At 41.7% G+C, this 17,691-nt stretch overlaps 1 protein-coding gene across 1 annotated transcript in view; it reads left to right on the top strand.

Moving 5' to 3' along the window:
* The window catches only part of RPRD1A (regulation of nuclear pre-mRNA domain containing 1A), a 50,194-nt gene that overhangs the window by 10,979 nt on the left and 21,524 nt on the right, over positions 1–17,691 (top strand). The window contains exons 2-6 of the mRNA XM_056138017.1: positions 11,309–11,438; positions 14,807–14,913; positions 14,994–15,091; positions 16,869–16,995; positions 17,101–17,276. Of these exons, the coding sequence (XP_055993992.1) occupies positions 11,309–11,438; positions 14,807–14,913; positions 14,994–15,091; positions 16,869–16,995; positions 17,101–17,276 (638 nt within the window). The remainder of the gene's footprint in view (positions 1–11,308; positions 11,439–14,806; positions 14,914–14,993; positions 15,092–16,868; positions 16,996–17,100; positions 17,277–17,691) is intronic.

Genomic DNA, 17,691 nt, shown 5'->3' with positions numbered 1-17,691 from the left:
GTGGTTTAAGGGTACCTTTGCTTTCTCCCCTTTTTGAACCACATACCAAGACAAGTGCAGGATGGGGAGGGGGTTGTGTGCAAGGGTTGAAGGGCTTCCTCAAGCAAAGCATAAATTCTGCCCACCCCTTTGAGCTGTTAGCTCCCCACACACCTTTACTCTCTCAGAAGGGAGCTTAGTTCTTTTATTTATGTGGATTACTGCAGCCTTTTGGAAGTTACTGGATAGAAATTAAAACATTAAAAGACTTTTAATTTAGTCACCTTGAAATTGCAAGGTTTGCTCGAGCGGGCCCAGTAACGTCTCCATTGGAGACTTTGTTGTTACTGTGTCTGGCATATCGAATACTCTCGGTAGCTTGCCGGGCTCTCCGAGAGGGGCGGAGGAATCGAACTCGGGTCGGCCATGTTGGCCGCATGCAAGGCAGACGCCCTACCCGCTGTGCTGAATTTCGGGCATATGTTTCAACACCAATCCCTTCATTGTTCACTATCTCCCTCCATGCACACCCCCCAAAAGACATTTAATTATTTTAAAACTGTAATGCTAAATTTAATATATTTCAATTGAAAAGTTACTGTTTTCCAATAATCTGGAGAGGACAAATTGTTTCACATTAAGAAATCTCTGTTTTTGGGCCACACCCTTGTGTGCTCTGGGCTTATTCCTGACCCTGCTCAAGAATCACTCCCATCATTGCTCAGAAGACCATGTGTAGTTCAGGGATCCAACCCATTTCAGCCATGTGCAAGGGAAGTGCCTTATCCACTGTACTCTCTCTCCAACTATTGGCAAATTTTTATTTAAGACAGTTAGAGTTTCTTGTTTTCCTTTGTGGTCCACACCTGATGATGGTCAGGGCTACTCTTGGCTCTGTGCTCAGTGTCACGCTCAGGTCCTAATGGGCATGGGGGGCCATAAGTGTTGCTGGTCAGCCACATGGAAGGCAAACTCCCTACCCACTGTACTCTCTCCTGCCAGTACATTTGTTTTTATTTAATTTTTGGTTTTGGGTCACATCCTGTGGTACTGTTCCTGGTTCTGTGTTCAGGGATCACTCCTGGCAGTGCTGGGGTACCTGGGATCTAACTGGTGTTGGCATTGGCTGCTTGCAAAGCAAGTCTTCCCTCCTGCCCTCTGTTTCCTGCCCTGTTGGTTTCAGCAGATGCCTGTGACCTCCTGCTCTTTTGCTAGACCATGGGTGATTCAGCAGATAATAGACAAATTGTGTCTTCATTGAGCTTGTTGGGGAAATGGGTTCTACTAACCAGGTAATTTAATGGCCTACAAGGGACCAAAACAAGGAAGCTAGCCATTGGGAAAGCTTCTTTGATTTGAAATTTTGTAACTTTATTTTATTTTTATTATTATTATTTTGCTTTTTGGGTCACACCTGGCGATGCACAGGGGTTACTCCTGGCTCTGCACTTAGGAGTTACTCCTGGCAGTGCTCAGGGGACCATATGGGATGCTGGGAATTGAACCCGGGTTGGCCGCATGCAAGGCAAACGCCCTACCCGCTGTGCTATCTCTTCAGCCCCCGAAATTTTGTAACTTTAATTTTGTTGTTGTTGTTGTTTTTGGGTTGCAGCCATTTGTGCCCAGGTCTAACACCTGGCTCTTTGCTGAGGGACTCACTCTTAGTATGGCCAAGGAAACCACATGTGATTCCAGGAATTGAATCCAGGTTGGCTGCATATAAGGCAAAGCTCTACCTGCTATATAGTGTGTGTGTGTGTGTGTGTGTGTGTGTGTGTCCGTCCGAGCTTTTTTTGTTTTGTTTTGTTTTTTGTTTTTAAGAATGCTCATAACAATGCTATTCATAGCATAGTGGGTGCACGTGGTCGATATGGATTAGATCCCTGACATCCCACATGAGTAAATCCTGGGCCCAAAAACTTAAAAACAAACGAATGAACAAAAAAACCCTTGCAAAAAAGCCCTTGCTATTCATAATATTTCTTAGGTGGAAGCTCACTGAATATTCATTAATAGGTTAATGGGTAAGCGAAAGTATGTATCTATGCTTCAAAGTAGAAAAAACTTAAAAACATGAAGTGGGGACTGGACCAGGGATTTGACCGAAATGGTATAATCCACATGCCTTTTCATGTGTGAGGCCTTGGGTTTGATCCTCAGCACGACATAAAAAACAAAATGAGCAGACAGATCAAAGACATCTGATGTGAAGAGGGCAAATACTGGTTCATAAATTGTATGAGTGCATTTATGAGAGTTCTAGAATAGTTAAATCCTCAGGGACAGAGGGATGGAGAGAAGTGGGAAATGACTGCTTAATGGATGTCGGGTCTGGGGGTGATAAACTATTAAACTAGATATAGGTGATGATTGTGTAACTATAAATACACTGAATGCTCCCTGAGTGACATACTTTCATATGGTTCATTTTGTTAGTGAATTTTTGATAATACAGTGGTAGAAACATTGTACTTTAATGTCGTATACTTTTATATTTTTATTTTATTATTTTTAGTCAGGCTGGGATGATAGCACAGCGGTAGGGCATTTGCCTTGCATGCGGCTGACCCGCCTTCATGCAGCTGACCAGAGTTTGATTTCTCCGCCCTTCTCTGAGAGCCTGGCAAGCTACGGAGAGTATCTCGCCCGCAGGGCAAAGCCTGGAAAGCTACCCGTGATGTATTCAATATGCCAAACACAGTAACAACAAGTCTCAAAATGGAGACGTTACTGGGCCCGCTCGGAGCAAATCGATGAACAACAGGGGACAGTGCTGCAGTGACAGTGCAGTGCTATTTTTATTTTTCTTTTCTCCCCTAGCCTCAGTTGACTGTGTCATCTTCTGTGTACCTTTCCCAAGTCTCTGGAAGAGTTAATTGTTGGTCCATCAATTTTTTTTTTTTGGAATCACCTGAGATTGAATCACTGTGAGATACAGTTACAAAGCTTTCATGTTTGTTTGAGTTTCAGTCATACAGTGATAGAACACCCATCTCTCATCAATGGTCTTTTTAAACCTAATGGTGGTGGAGTGGCGGGAAGGCTGATAATGACAAGGGAATTTCGGTTAAAGTTAAAATAAATTTTTTTCCAGTTAGCATTCTAAACATAAGAGAGAAGAGAGACACACACAGACAGAAACAGAAAGTGTGAGTGACAGCGCAAGAGAGTGCGAGAGAGTGCTCAGTGTACACATGCACACGCTTTACATATAGGAGGCCTGGGTTTGGTCCTTACTACCCCATGGTCCCCCAAGCACAGAGCTGGAAGTAGCTGTGCAACACTAGGTGTAGCAACCAAAGGAAAACAAAACCTTATTTTTATGAGAGTACAGTTTGTAACATTTTTTGACAGTATAGTGTGTAGCAGATACCAACTTTAAATGCATGCAAAAATGATTTCCTGGGGCTGGAGAGTTTGTGCAAAAGGTAAAGTACTTGATTTGTGAGCAGCTGACCTGGATTCAATCCCTGGCATCCCATATGGTTCCCCTAAACCTACAAGGAGTGATTCTTGAGTACAGAGCCAGGAGTAATTCCTGAGCACTGCTGGGTGTGGCCCCGAAACAAACAAAACCCCAAAAGGGCCAGAGCTATGCATAGTATAGCAGGTGGGCCTTTTGCTTTCCATGTGGCCAACCCTGGGTGGATCCCTGGTATCTCCCCGCCCCTCTTCTCCTCAACCCCCACTCCCGAAAAAAGATTCCTGTACAACTTTATATTGGTATACTGCCACAGGATAAACATCTGTTGTGTGCCCATAGAAAACTGTAATTACTGTTGTCTGTGTACTTTTCCTTTGTTTCCCAAAGGAAATGAGGATTCACAATAGTACCATAGTACAGGTATTTGTCTCTCTTGTGTTGGGGGGCTTAGGCTGTACCTGGCAGTGCTCAGGGATCACTCCCATTAGGACTCAGAGGACCTTATATGGTGCTGGGGATTGACCCTGTGGTACCCATGTGTGCGACAAGTGCCTTACACCGCTTTACATTCTTCTGGCCTTTATATCTTTATAGTTGACTTGACTCAACCAGCACCAGAACCTGAGCAACACCAGCTGTGATCTTGAAGCAAAAAAACATTTCCTTGTAATCCTGGTTTCAAGAGATTTTATCATAAATGGTAGTTGAATTTTGTTAAAAATGTTTTCTGTTCCAGTTGTGATTTTTTTTTTCTTCCTGTTACTTGTGTTCAGGTCTTGAATCACTGTGCATCTCTACCTTCTGTGCATTGCTCAGAATTGAACCCAGGGACTCACACTAGTGAGTCACACTTCTGACCCTTAGTATTTTTTTTTCTTTTGTTCCTTTGTTTTTTTTTTTTCCCCTTTGACCCTTGTGTTTTTTTTTTTTCCACCACACCCGGTGATGCATAGGGGTTACTCCTGGCTCATGGACTCACGAATTACTCCCGGCAGTGCTCAGGGAACTATATGGGATGCTGGGAATTGAACCCGGGTCAGCCGCGTGCAAGCAAACACCCTACCTGCTGTGCTATATCACTCCAGCCCCTGGTATTTTCTTTTAAGACATATTTTCTTTCCCACCCTTCTCTTCAATCCCTTTGTTGTGGGAGGTCATACACATTTGGTTAAAATACTTGAACACTCAGTCAAAAGTTCCTGCTCTGGGTCTAAGACTCTGAACTGTGTTGGGGGGCTTAGGCTGTACCTGGCACTGTGGGTGGCACTGGAAATTGAATTCATGGCCTCACACTTGGAAAGCGGGTGCTTTGAAAACCGTGTCTCCAACTCATTTGGTAATTTTTTGGTGTGCTGCTGATTTCTCCCTACTGCAATTTTTTAAAAGGACAGTTGATTTGTATTTCAAAAGAACTGCTTGTCAGTTTCCCTTTTTCCATAATGTGTCTGGGACCCCCGCCTCCCTTATGGGGGATCCCAGGTAGTGGGTTTGCACCCAGATTTGAACTTTGCATGGCCTCACACTTTAAGAGCAAGCCCTTTAAATTATCTTTTAGGCCAGTACTCCTGGTTTCTTGTTTTGAAATAAAATTAGCTATAGTTTCATAAAATCATGGGATGTATTTCCTGTTTTTTTTCTGAGCTTAGAAAGAATTTTTAAAAAGTCTTTCAACATTTGGTCATTTTTTGGGTGTGATGGAGTGTTGGTTGCTTCTGGTGTGACTTGGAGGGTCATGTGGTGCCGGGGATTGAACCTCTGACTTTGTGGTAGCATGCTTGTTCACCTGTCTGCCCTGTAATGGCTGTCGCAGAGTCTTTATCAGGCAGTTATAACTTTTGGCATCTTTTTTTTTTTCCATTTAAAGTCTTTGTGTTATGACTCTTAAATTAAGCAGGTTTTTTTTTTTTTGAGGGAGTGATTATGTGCCTCACATAATCTTATTTTAGCTGCACTCTTCTGACACTCTCATGGGAGGATGGAAGTTGCTTTGTTTAGCTGGAGGTGATTTGCAGGCTTACCTCCACTAGCACTCCATCCCATTATAACAAGGGGGGAGGAATATTATCCCTGGATTCCTACTGGGCTGTGATGACTCTTGGTAGGCCACCAGTGATCTCACCCCACTTGGGAGTGCTTCTTGACTGTGGATGGGGAGTGCCCAGGCCCGCTGCTTGCTTGTTTCCCTACTAGCCTGGCTTGGTAGGACTGGTATGGTGGGACTGTTTTCTCCCACAGGTGGGTTATGATCTACCAGCTTTCTGGCTTGCTAGGCTACTAGACCTGTCCTTGGGTTAGAACAGGAAGGTTGGAGCCTTTGATATTTGCACTTTAACTGTAAATCTTAGATATGTACACACAAAAAAGAAAGCCCAGAACCTTTGGGTCCCAGCTTTTCCAGGCTGCCTTCTCTTTTCTGTTTGTTTTATATATTATGTGATTTTCTGCAGGCTGGAGTGATAGCACAGAGGGTAGGGCGTTTGCCTTGCATGCGGCCAACACAGCCGACCTGAGTTCGATTCCTCTGCCCCTCTTGGAGAGCCTGGCAAGCTACTGAGAGTATCTTGCCTGCAGGGCAAAGCCTGGTAAGCTACCCTTGACATATTTGATATGCCAAACACAGTAACAAGTCTCACAATGTTACTGGGCCCACTCGAGCAAATCGATGAACAACAGGAGGACAGTGACAGTGACAGTGATTGTCAGTGTATTTGGGGAGAGGAATAGGGAACAGAACATCTGCTCCATCTTCCCAGAAGTCCCTGTAAAACTGGAATTTTTTTTTTAAACTGGGGATAATTATGTGGAATGCTGGGCCTAATCTTTCTCTTTGAATCTTTTTACCCTCGCACCTTGTCTTTGATATGGAATACTTTCTGGTCTCATATTAGTATTTTAGCAAACTTATTTTAGTGTAACTGTTGTGCACTAACTTTTCACTGACCTAAAATATATATTTTGTGGGGCAGGAGAGAGCTCAGAGAACTGGTGTACAGGCTTTGCAAGCAGGAGACCCAAGTTCAATCTCCAGCAATGCATGGGGCCTTGTGAACCACAGGGAGTGACTCCAGCCCACTCCACCACAGAGCTGGGAGTAACCCCTGAGCACTACTGCGTGTGACCCAGATCCCACCCCTTATACACACAGTACAGTTGAATATAAAGTTAATAACTGTAAAGGATACTTATCCCCAAGTCTATAAATTGAGAACAATTTGTAAGGAATTTGTTTTTTGACCACACCCAGTGGTGTCTTTACCCCTTGCTCAATACTCCGGAATCTCTCTTGGACTGTTGATGCTCAGGGAACCGTATGTGGTGCCAGGTATTGAACTGGAGTTGACTTTGTGCTAGACAAGCATCTTAGCCCTTGTAGTGTGTCTCCAGCCTCAGGAAGAAAAATTTTTATCTTGTAAATTTCAATGATTTTTTGAAATTGTTGGATAAGGAAAGCAATGATAGTGGTAGTGTGACCTTTTAGATATTTATGTAGACTGTAAATACTTTGAAATTAGGAGAGTAAAATAATGGCACAGGGATAGAATGTATGTGAGAAAAAGAATAGTTATCAGGAGACTCAATTGTGTATGGGAATTATTTAATTTAAACTTAAAATTTATGGAAGAAGGGATAGACTATTCAGTAATTTTTGTTTGTTTGTTCTGGGGCCATGCTGGCTGCTCAGGGCATACTCTTGGCCCTGCGCTCAGGTTAACACTCCTGACTCAATTCCCAGCACTGCATATGGTCCCCCAAGCAGCACCAGAAGTAAGCAGTTATAACTGGAGTAAGTGCTGGGATTAGCGCTCCGTAGTAGTATAGGAAAAATGTAGTATACTCTGAGACACTGTGGGGTTTTGTAAGTTTTGTGGAATAGGTTGTTAGAAAACAAAGAGGAATGTACTAATAGAGGTTTTCCAGTATTTCTCCAAGGAACAAGATAACTGTTACTCAATAAAAAATATACCACTTGAGGGTGCTATGTCTGGTGGGGGCCAGATAAACTGGGAGGAGGAAGTGTGCTGAAAGGTGGTAAATGTTAAATATGAAGCCCTATCAGCAGCAGTACAGTAAATCACAGTGCAAAAACGTCTTTTTAAAAAAGGCAGTCCCGGGCTGGAGCAGAAGCACAGCAGGTACAGTGTTTGCCTTGCATGCGGCTGACCCGGGTTTGATTCCCAGCATCCCATATGGTCCCCTGAGTACCGCCGGGGGTAATTTCTGAGTGCAGAGCCAGGAGTAACCCCTGTGCATCGCCAGGTATGACCCAAAAAGAAAAACTGTCAAACACTGTCCTCCTGTTGTTCATCGATTTGCTCAAGCGGGCCCAGTAACGCCTCCATTGTGAGACTTGTTACTGTGTTTGGCATATCAAATACGTCATGGGGAGCTTGCCAAGCTTTGCTGGGCGAGTTGCTCTCTGTAGCTTGCCGGGCTCTCTGAGAGGGGCGGAAGAATCGAACCTGACTCGGCCGGGCTGGCTGCGCGCAAGGCAAATGCCCTACCACTGTGCTATCGCTCCAGCCCACCCCCCCCCAAAAAAAAGGTAATCCTCACCAGAAGCAGACTGGTGGGTGGGGGGCATTGGTGGAGGGCAGTGGACACTGGTGAAGGAGTCATTGTTAAGTGGTACTTCTTGGGCTGCGGGGGGGGGGAGGGGGGTGCATGTTGCATGCCTAGTGTTCCCACATGACACAGGGCCAGCCAGTAGGAGAGAGGCACCGCAGGAAATAAGCTAGGTAGGAAAGCAGCATCAGTGAGAATCGCTGCTCTGAAGAATGAACTGGAGTGGTAATGAAGGGACGAGTATGGAGGCTAGAGACCTTGGGGGTCTTTGGGTCATTTTAAACATTCAGTATATTATGTGGAAAATAGTGTGAAATAATGTAAGGAATTTAAGCTAGAAGTGACGGAATCAATGCCTGGTGGGTAATTTGAAATCTGAAACCAGAAATCTCGAGGGCTAGACAGCCAGTAGCATGAGCCTCTGACAGGAGTCTGGAGGGCCAGCGTGAGAGAGCCTGACAGTAGAATAGTGCATGCCAGCTCCCACACCTGCTGCTAAGAGGGAGCCGGCTATGTCTGGTTGGATTCTCTGCTGTCTGGAACAGATTGAACCCATTCAAGAACTGTAGTTGATTATTCATTTTCTCAGACACAGAATATTACTAAGTGTAGTATCCGCCTGAAAACTCCCTCTCCGCTTACATAAACATGTCTTCTACTTTTTATTAAAGAGATTTATTTAAGATTTATTAAAGAGATTTATTAAAGAGGTAAATTAAGCTGTCTAGCAATTGTTAATACATTATTGTTTCAGGATGACTGTTTATTTCTTTCTTTACAAGGCCTTCCTATTCACTCTTGTATGTAATATTATGTATGTATATGCTTATATATTTATGTTCATTTTTCTTGAATGTAGAGAGATTTCTTCTGGGAAAAAAGTTATTTTGTGGAGTGAGGTGGGAGTTGGATGGATCATACCTGCAATGTTCAGGGTATCCTCCCTGACACTGTGCTAAGGGGTCACTTTTAACAGGGTTCAGGGTATGATAAGGCCCCTGGGGCTCAAAATCAGGCTAGCTGCCAAGTGGCTTCCCTGCTGTTTTAGGTCTGCAGCCCCCAAAATGGTGTTTTTTTGGGGGGGTGGTTTCTGTTTCTTGTTTTTTTGGGGGGACCATACCTACAATGCCCAGAGATTACTCCTACTTCTGTGCTCAGTAATTACTCCTGGTGGTGCTTAGGGGGACCATATTGGATGCCAGGGATCAAATCCAGGTCAGCCTTGTACAAGGCAAATGCCCTTCCCGCCGTATTGTCGTTCTGACCCCAGTGTTCCTATGATGTAAGTTATATCAATATAGCTTTTGCTGTTTTTCATATTTATCGTTACTGTGATCTATGTGCTCTTTTAAATTTCAGTCTGTTTAAATACACACACACACACACACACACACACACACACACACACCCTGTATGATTCAATCAGACTGAAACGTCCTGCAGTAAGTCACCTGAGTTGAAATCTTAGTCTGTTGGGGCCAGAGCAATGCTACAAATGAAGCAGTAATGTATTAACAAGTGCTAGACAGCCTAATTTACCTCTTTGGTGAATAGAAGAGTAGAAGACATGGTTATATAGGTTGGAGAGGTAGTTTTCACACTGATACCACCCTAAGTAGTATTCTTTGTCTAGGAAAATGGGTAGGGTGCTTGCCTTGCACATGTCTGACCTGACTTCCATCCCTGGCACCCCATATTGTCCCTGAGCTTTGCCAAGAGTGATCTCTGAGTATAAGCCAAGAGTAAGCCCGGGAACATTGCTAGGTGTGGTCCCAAAATAAAAACCAGATGAAATCTTAATCTTTTTGGGTTCTGGTAATTGAACACAGGGCTTACCTAAAGAATGAAAACCATGCATGCTACCACTCTGAGCTGTAAACACCCCCTCCCACCCGCTGTAAACACTCCCTCCCACCCCATGTTTTTTCTTCCCCTTTCCTCTTTGTTGCAATGTTTGGGGGGCGAGGGGGCTGTATAATTGTTACTGTGCATATACAGACTTGGTTGCAGTGCCCCAGGGTTTGGACACTTGTGCTGCTGGGGATCACAGCTGCATTGAAGGGATGCTGGGAATCTGTCTTTGATCCTTATCCCCTAGTGTGCTTCCTCCTTTCCCTTCTTCCCCCATGACCCATGACTTTGCATAAGAGTGTAGTGAGTTAGGGGCATGTCTTTGTCAAGCTAAATCCAATTATTTAAGGCTATATAATCCAATAAGAGTGTAGAGAGTGTGTGTGTGTGTGTGTATGTTTGTGTGTTGGGGGAGGTGATATTTGAACCTTTTTTTTTGTGGGGGTGGGGTCACACTCTGCGATGCTCAGGGATTACTCCTGACTCTACACTCAGGAATCCTGGTGGAGCTCGGCGGACCATATGGGATGCTGGGAATCAAACCCGGTTTGGCCACGTGGAAGGCAAACGCTACTCGCTGTGCTATTGCTCCAGCCCAGATGTTTGGACTTTAACCATCGTTTTCCTTAACTTGCTCTGTAACTTAACAGATAATTCATCTCATAAGCAAAAAATACATATGGTCCCCCATATGGTTGATTAAGCTTATATAAATTTATTTTGCATTTTGGAACTTTGACTTTTTTGGGGGGGAGCCACACCCAGCAATACTCAGGGATTACTGCTGGCTCTGTGCTCAGGAATTACTCCTAGCGAGCTTGGGTGACTGTATAGGGTTCCAGAGATAGAACCATGGTCAGCCATGTGCAAGGCAAGCGCCCTACCTGCTATACTATTTCTCTAACACTGGAACTCTAGTTTTACAAAAAATTGATTACTGATTTTTCATGGGTATTGATTAAAACTATTATAAATTTAATATTTATATATGTAAATATATATATTTAAAAATATATTCTCTCTTTCTTGGGGTGCTCTCCCAAGCAGTGCGTAAGGTGCCCAGACATCCCCCCCATTCTTGCACATTCAGACCAGTGTTTTAGTTTGAGGGCTCAAGGATGTGGGTGCTGCTGGCATCACCCTGGTAGTGCTGGGGATTGAATTGGTGAATAGAATGAAATGCTACCATTGAAAATAAAGCTTGGTGGATTTATTAGAGTCCTCAGCTGCTCAGGTACTGAAAAAATCTGTCTTTTTAATTGAGGATTTTTTCTTTTTTAAGTTTTTGAGTTAACATGTGGCAGTATTCAGGGGGTGCTCTTGGTTCTGTACTGGGGAATCTCTCCTGCTGTGCTGGGGGACCTGACTGAGGGGGAGGAGCAGAGAGTGACATTATACGATGCTGGGAATGGGTGCGTGCAAGGCACTCTCTCTCGTTTCCAGTTGAGGATATTTTAATTTTCTAATTTTCTTCTGATTTTTCTTTTCCAGCCAAACCAAACAGGAAACTCACTTTTCTTTACCTAGCCAATGACGTCATTCAGAACAGCAAAAGGAAGGGACCGGAGTTTACAAAAGACTTTGCACCAGTTATAGTGGAGGCTTTTAAGCATGTTTCAAGGTATGATAGTTGTTTTGAGTACTTGGTAATTTGTTTTAAATGTATGGTGTGTCATTTTTGCTCAGGACTTGCTTTAAATCATTAAAAAAAGGAACATATTTGAAATTTTAATTTAAAAAGATCTAGAAAATATCATCTGTAAATGTGTTAAATACCTCATGAGGAAAATATTTTTGAGCTGATTCTAATATGGATTTTTGGAGTAACATAACCAGAACCTTAAGAAATGAAAGGCAACTGGTGTATTGAAATAAGCCATCAAGAATGAATGTATTAAACTAAAATATTGTGTGCTTAAGAAACTATCTTTCAACTACAGTTTCAGGAAGAATTAAGTACCTATTTCCCTTTTAATACTTCTAATGATTTTAAGGTTTTCTAATGAGCATTTTAACTGCTCTGTAAATATAGATATTTATTTAAAATTATCATAGATCTGTTAAAATTTTGCTGCAGAAAAATTGTGAGGGTAAAATTTTTTGTACTTTTTTTTTTTTTTTTTTTTTTTTGCTTCCTGGGTCACACCCAGCAATGCACAGGGGTTACTCCTGGCAGTGTTCAGGGAACCATATGGGATGCTGGGAATCGAACTCGGGTCGGCCACATGCAAGGCAAATGCCCTACCTGCTGTGCTATCTCTCCAGCCCCAAAATCTTTTGTACTTTTTGGCTTGTACCTTTTTTTGTTTGTTTTTGTTTGGGGGCCACACACAGCAGTGCTCAGCAGTTACTCTGGCTCAGGAATTATTCCTGATAATGCTCAGAGGACTAGATGGGATGTTGGGGATCAAATCCAGGTGAGCTGCATTCCAGGCAAATGCCCTACTTGCTGTACTATCTCTCTGGTCCCAATGTATATCCTTTTTAAATACTTTTTCCTGCAGGTTACTTGTACATATTTGGTAGATACTAGGTTACACTATTAAAACTGCTTAAAAATGTCTGGTAGATTGTTGGGTAGACTTAAATCAATTTATATTTTAGAATTAAGAAGTGAAGGATTTGTGCTAAAGAATTTAAAAATGAAAATACATCAGATGTACTACAATTTTAATTGCAGTAGATCTATACCGTCAATAGCTCAATCTTACGCTCTTCTTCCACATTTGCTCTCAGTGAATGACAGTTCCATCTAATTAGATGTCCACACAAGAAATCTAGTACTCTTTTCAGCTCCTTTCTCTACCACTGCTTTGAACTCATTAATTTTCTTTCCATTCTATTTACGGCAGTGTCAGTTCTGTATAATCACAGTAGTCTTGACTACTATTCAACCCGTTAAGGGAAAATGCGGCCACAGCTGAGGTGCTGTAGTATGCGTTTTGGAATAGTTCTCATTTACTCTTTTTTTTTTTTAATTTTTATTAGTGAGACACCATGAGGTACAGTTGTAGACTTACAAATTTTGTGCTTGGGTTTCAGTTATACAATAATCAAATTCATTTACTCTTGAGATCAAGAATCTTCCAGTCCAGAGTAAAACGTAATTGCAAAACTTCCTTTATAGCTTTGTCTTAACTCTTCAAACTCCTGCATTACTTTTTTTTTTTAAAGTAACTTTTTAGGAAGGGAAAGGAAGGACAAAAAGTGGGAGAGAGAGCTTGAGCGTCTCTAAAGGCTGAGAAGCCCTTACACACACCCCAGCATTAGACGTGAAAGTCCACATCTCAAGAGAGTAGAGTTGGGCGCCACATGTGCTCAAGCACCACATGTGCTCGGCCACATGGGCACAAGCAGCACATGGGCTCAGGCAGCATATGCCCCTCCTGCATTACATTTGTTCTACACTTGTAGTCTACAACTTAAATTAACTTGACCTTTTAATTATTCTGTGTTAAGATTATTTTCAGAAAGTGACTTAACTCTGAGCGAGGAGCCATCATCTCTGCCTGTGCTCAGGGTACCATTGAGAGTCAAATGGCGATGGGGGGTTGGGGTGCAAGGCAAGTGCCTTAACCCTTGTACTATTTCTCTTGTCCCCTATCTTAAGACTTTTTATAAATATTCCATCTCACTACAATTCAATTTTTAAAAAAAACTTTTTTGGGGCCACAACTGGTAGTGCTTGGGTCTTGCTCCTAGCTCTGCACTTAGGGATTACTCCTGGTGGTGCTCGGGGTACCATATGGGGTGCCAAGGGTCAAACTCCAGTCAGTCACGTGTAAGGCAAACACCTTACCCACTGTTCTGTCATTCTGGCCTCTAAAAAAATTTTTTTAATTGACTGACTACTCTATGCTAAACCCCAGGAGTACAGAAGTAGACAAAGACAAAGTTGTATATTAATGGGGTTTACATTTGAGCAAATTAATCTGATTATTAGAATGATAGTAGTAGTCGACTAGTGGAAACATTTTAATCTCGAAGTACTATGAAAAATAGTGTGAGTGATCAAATATAAAATGAAATGAAGATAATTCATGAATAATAATGAAGAATTGGGCAGTGACATTTGAACAGATTTTAAAAACTGATAAAACCATTTGACTAGGAGGAAGGTATTCTAAGAGCAAATGCTTTACAGAAACGAAATCACGATGTGCTAGGTCTATTTTAAGATCAGCAGACAGTGTTGTTGTCCATCGTGTCATCCTATCATCCTCCATTTGGGCTCCACCCAGTAGTGTTTAGGGGCTACTCCCATTGCTGCTCTGAGGCGCTTCAAGCAGTATTTGGGGAACCATATGGTATGTGAAAAGCATGTGCTCTAACCCATTGGTCTATCTCTTCTAGCCCCCTTTTATGTTGTTACTATTTTATTATTATTATTTTTTATATAGAAAGGTTTATTGGAAAATAGAAGGAAAAGAAGAGTTGTTTCTAGGAAAAGCAACTTTTCCTAGAAAAGGAAAGTTCCTTTTGTCTTAATACCAAGTTCCTTTCCCCAGCTGGGGAGGGATTTAGTATAAGATTAAGTTCTCCTTCATATTTCTTAAGATCAAGAGTTCTCTGTTATGCATCTTTATGTTCTCTTTCTGTGGCAGTTTAAGGTGACAGCTACCATAAGTCTTCATTTGCATCTTCAGTGTCAAATATACTACCTTGATCAATTAATATTTGTTACATTGTAAATCTCACGTACTAGAAATATTCAGTAGCCTCAGATTCAACCCTCATTAGATTAGATCTCTTTTTTATCATTTACTTTTAAGTTGAATAATAATGAGAATATGTCTGCCATGATCACTTCACCCCTCTTCATCACTTAGTGGTGCTCAGTAAATGGTTGGACAGGTTTTTTCCCCCCCTCAGGGAATCAGTATCTTATGGTATTTAAATTCACTCTTAATTTTTCAATACTATTGTTAATATTTTTTTTAGGTAAATTCACTCTTAATTTTTCAATACTATTGTTAATATTTTTTTTAGTGAAACGGATGAAAGTTGTAAGAAGCATCTTGGACGAGTGTTATCTATTTGGGAAGAAAGATCTGTTTATGAAAATGATGTATTAGATCAACTTAAGCTAGCTCTATGTAAGTACATATCATCTTATATTGTGATCTCCTTGTTAAAACATTCTTTCATTGAAATTTTAAATGTTCTCTCTTTTCAGATGGTGACAAAAAACCTAGGAAGCGAACTTATGAACAGATAAAAGTAGATGAAAATGAAAACTGTTCCTCTTTGGGATCACCAAGTGAGCCACCTCAGGTAGAAGTGTTTTTCTGTTAAAAGATCGAAGTTACAGATTTGACCTGGGCTGGCTGGTGGCCTCCATACTTTATTAATTTTAGTGTTTCTGTAGGTACAAGACAGAAACTATGTGAATATCTATTTTCTGGTTAAAGTATGGGGCCAGACCAGTGGTACAGTTGGTGGGACTTTTGGCTTACATGCCAAAATAAAGGCTGACCTGCCTTTATTCTGGCATCCCATATGGTCCCCTGAGCACCACTGGATGTGGCCCGAAAGCAAAGCAAACAAACAACAAAACAAAGTAGTAATTGCATATCAGGAAATATGTTTTGCCAAGAAAAAAGTGTTTTGGGGGGTAGGGGGATGCACACTTGTCGGTGCTCAGAGCTTACAGTCATTTGTGGTGGACTGGGCTTGGAGGACCATATGGGGTGCTAGGGATCGAACCTGGGTTGGGCGCATGTAATGCAAATGCTCTACTTGCTGTACTATTAGTCTGACCTTGAACCTACTTTAAAACCGTCATTTTTGGGGGCTGGAGAAATAGCACAGTGGGTAGGGCGTTCGCCTTGAACGCGGCCGACCCGGTTCGATTCCCAGCATCCCATATGGTCCCCTGAGCACCGCCAGGAGTAACTCCTGAGTGCAGAGCCAGGAGTAACCCCTGTGCATCACTGGGTGTGACCCAAAAAAGCAAAAATAAATAAATAAATAAGTAAATAAACAAACCCTTCAGTTTCCTTGTGCTTTAGTTACATGAGGAATGAATTTTGGGGTCTGGAGCGATAATAAAGTGGTTGGGCACTTCCTTGGCCTGACCTGGGTTCAATTCCAGGTACCTTATATTGTACCCTTATATTGAGTCCACCAGGACTGATCCTTGGGTGCAGAGCTAGGAGTAAGCCAGGTATGACCCCAAAATTAAAGAAAATGAAAATAAATATATTTTTAAAAAATTTTATTAGTGAGTCACCGTGGGGTACAGTTATAGACTTCCAAACTTTTGTGCTTGCATTTCAGTCATACAGTGGTCTAGTACCCATCCCTCCACCAGTGCCCATTTTCCACCACCACCAATGGTCTCAGCATCGCTCCCACCTAAAAAATTTTTTTAAAAAAGAAATGGATTCTCGGGGGCTGGAGAGATGGCACAGCGGGTAGGGCATTTGCCTTGCACGCAGCCGACCTGAGTTCAATTCCCAGCATCCCATAGCATTCCCTGAGCACCGCCAGGAGTAACTCCTGAGTGCAGAGCCAGGAGTAACCCCTGTACATCGCCAGGTGTGACCCAAAAAGGAAAAAAAAAAGAAATGGATTCCGGTGGACTCTTTGTTGTGATTGGTATTCCCCTTTCCCCATTATCCAATTTAATACTTAAATTTTTTTCATATACACTAATGTAATGAATATCTCGTACACAAAATGTATGATGTATTCATATATTCCTGTCTTTCCTTTACTATAACTATTTAGCATGTAAGTCATACTTGATCTTAGCCAAAAGACTGAGAAATGATGGTGGTGTATAAATCAGACATGTCTTTTTCAATATTCAGATATCTGTTTTGTACATTATCTATCTCCCCCAGGTAGTTTGAACTCCTTAAGGACAAGGATTATGTGATTTCTAAGAGTGTTCTTTATTACTATATAGATTGTATGCAAAAGTTTGTTTGAAACTTAGGGCTAATAAATAACCCATAAGGATTAAGGGTCTGAAATAAATTTCAGGATTTTTTTTGGGTAATTAAATCTTCGTTTACTTTCATTCTGAAGTTGTGTAATGTTTTAGACTCTAGATCTCGTTAGAGCATTACAAGACCTAGAGAATGCAGCGTCAGGGGATGCGGCGGTTCATCAGAGGATAGCTTCTTTGCCTGTGGAAGTCCAAGAAGTTTCCCTGCTAGATAAAATTACAGGTAAGGGAAGAAAATGGAACTTGGAATTTAGGGGGAGGTGGGTGTTAGTTCTTAAATTTTTTTTGGTTGTTGTTTGATGGTCTTGCTGTCCTGTGCTTTTCTTAGACAAAGAATCTGGAGAAAGACTTTCTAAAATGGTAGAGGATGCTTGTATGTTGCTGGCAGATTATAATGGCAGATTGGCGGCTGAAATAGATGATAGGAAGCAACTCACTCGAATGTTAGCAGACTTTCTTCGCTGTCAAAAGGAAGCCCTTGCTGAGAAAGAGCATAAATTGGAAGTGCGTAACCTTTTCCTTCTCTAGTGCTTAATTTATCTTTTGCTAGGAATTTTAAATGATCTTAATGTTTCTGCACATCTTGCAGGTTTTTTGTTTGTTTTTTGTGTTTTTGTGGTTTTTTTTTCTTTTTGACACAGACACTTTTTAGGCTGTGACTCAGGTAAGTTTTTTAATTTTAAAATTATTCACTTGAGAGTCCAGTAATAGTAATTTATTAATTTAACTCTTCAGAAACAATAGTATTAGGAAAATAGCTGTTGGTATAAAGTTCTTGTCAATTACAGTTAACTATAGTTAGATTTAATTCTTGTCCTCAGTGTATATAGTCTCTTAGGTATACATTTAAGAAGTAAAAGAGTTTTTAGCCTTAGAATTTGCTAGTTAGCTTTGAGATTTCTTGCCCCATCAGTTTTGC

This window comes from Sorex fumeus, unplaced genomic scaffold, assembly GCF_029834395.1.
Source record: "Sorex fumeus unplaced genomic scaffold, SorFum_2.1 ptg000128l, whole genome shotgun sequence".
Taxonomy (NCBI): domain Eukaryota; kingdom Metazoa; phylum Chordata; class Mammalia; order Eulipotyphla; family Soricidae; genus Sorex; species Sorex fumeus.
Note: the sequence above shows the minus strand (reverse complement) of the source record. Positions and strands in the feature narration are given on the sequence as shown.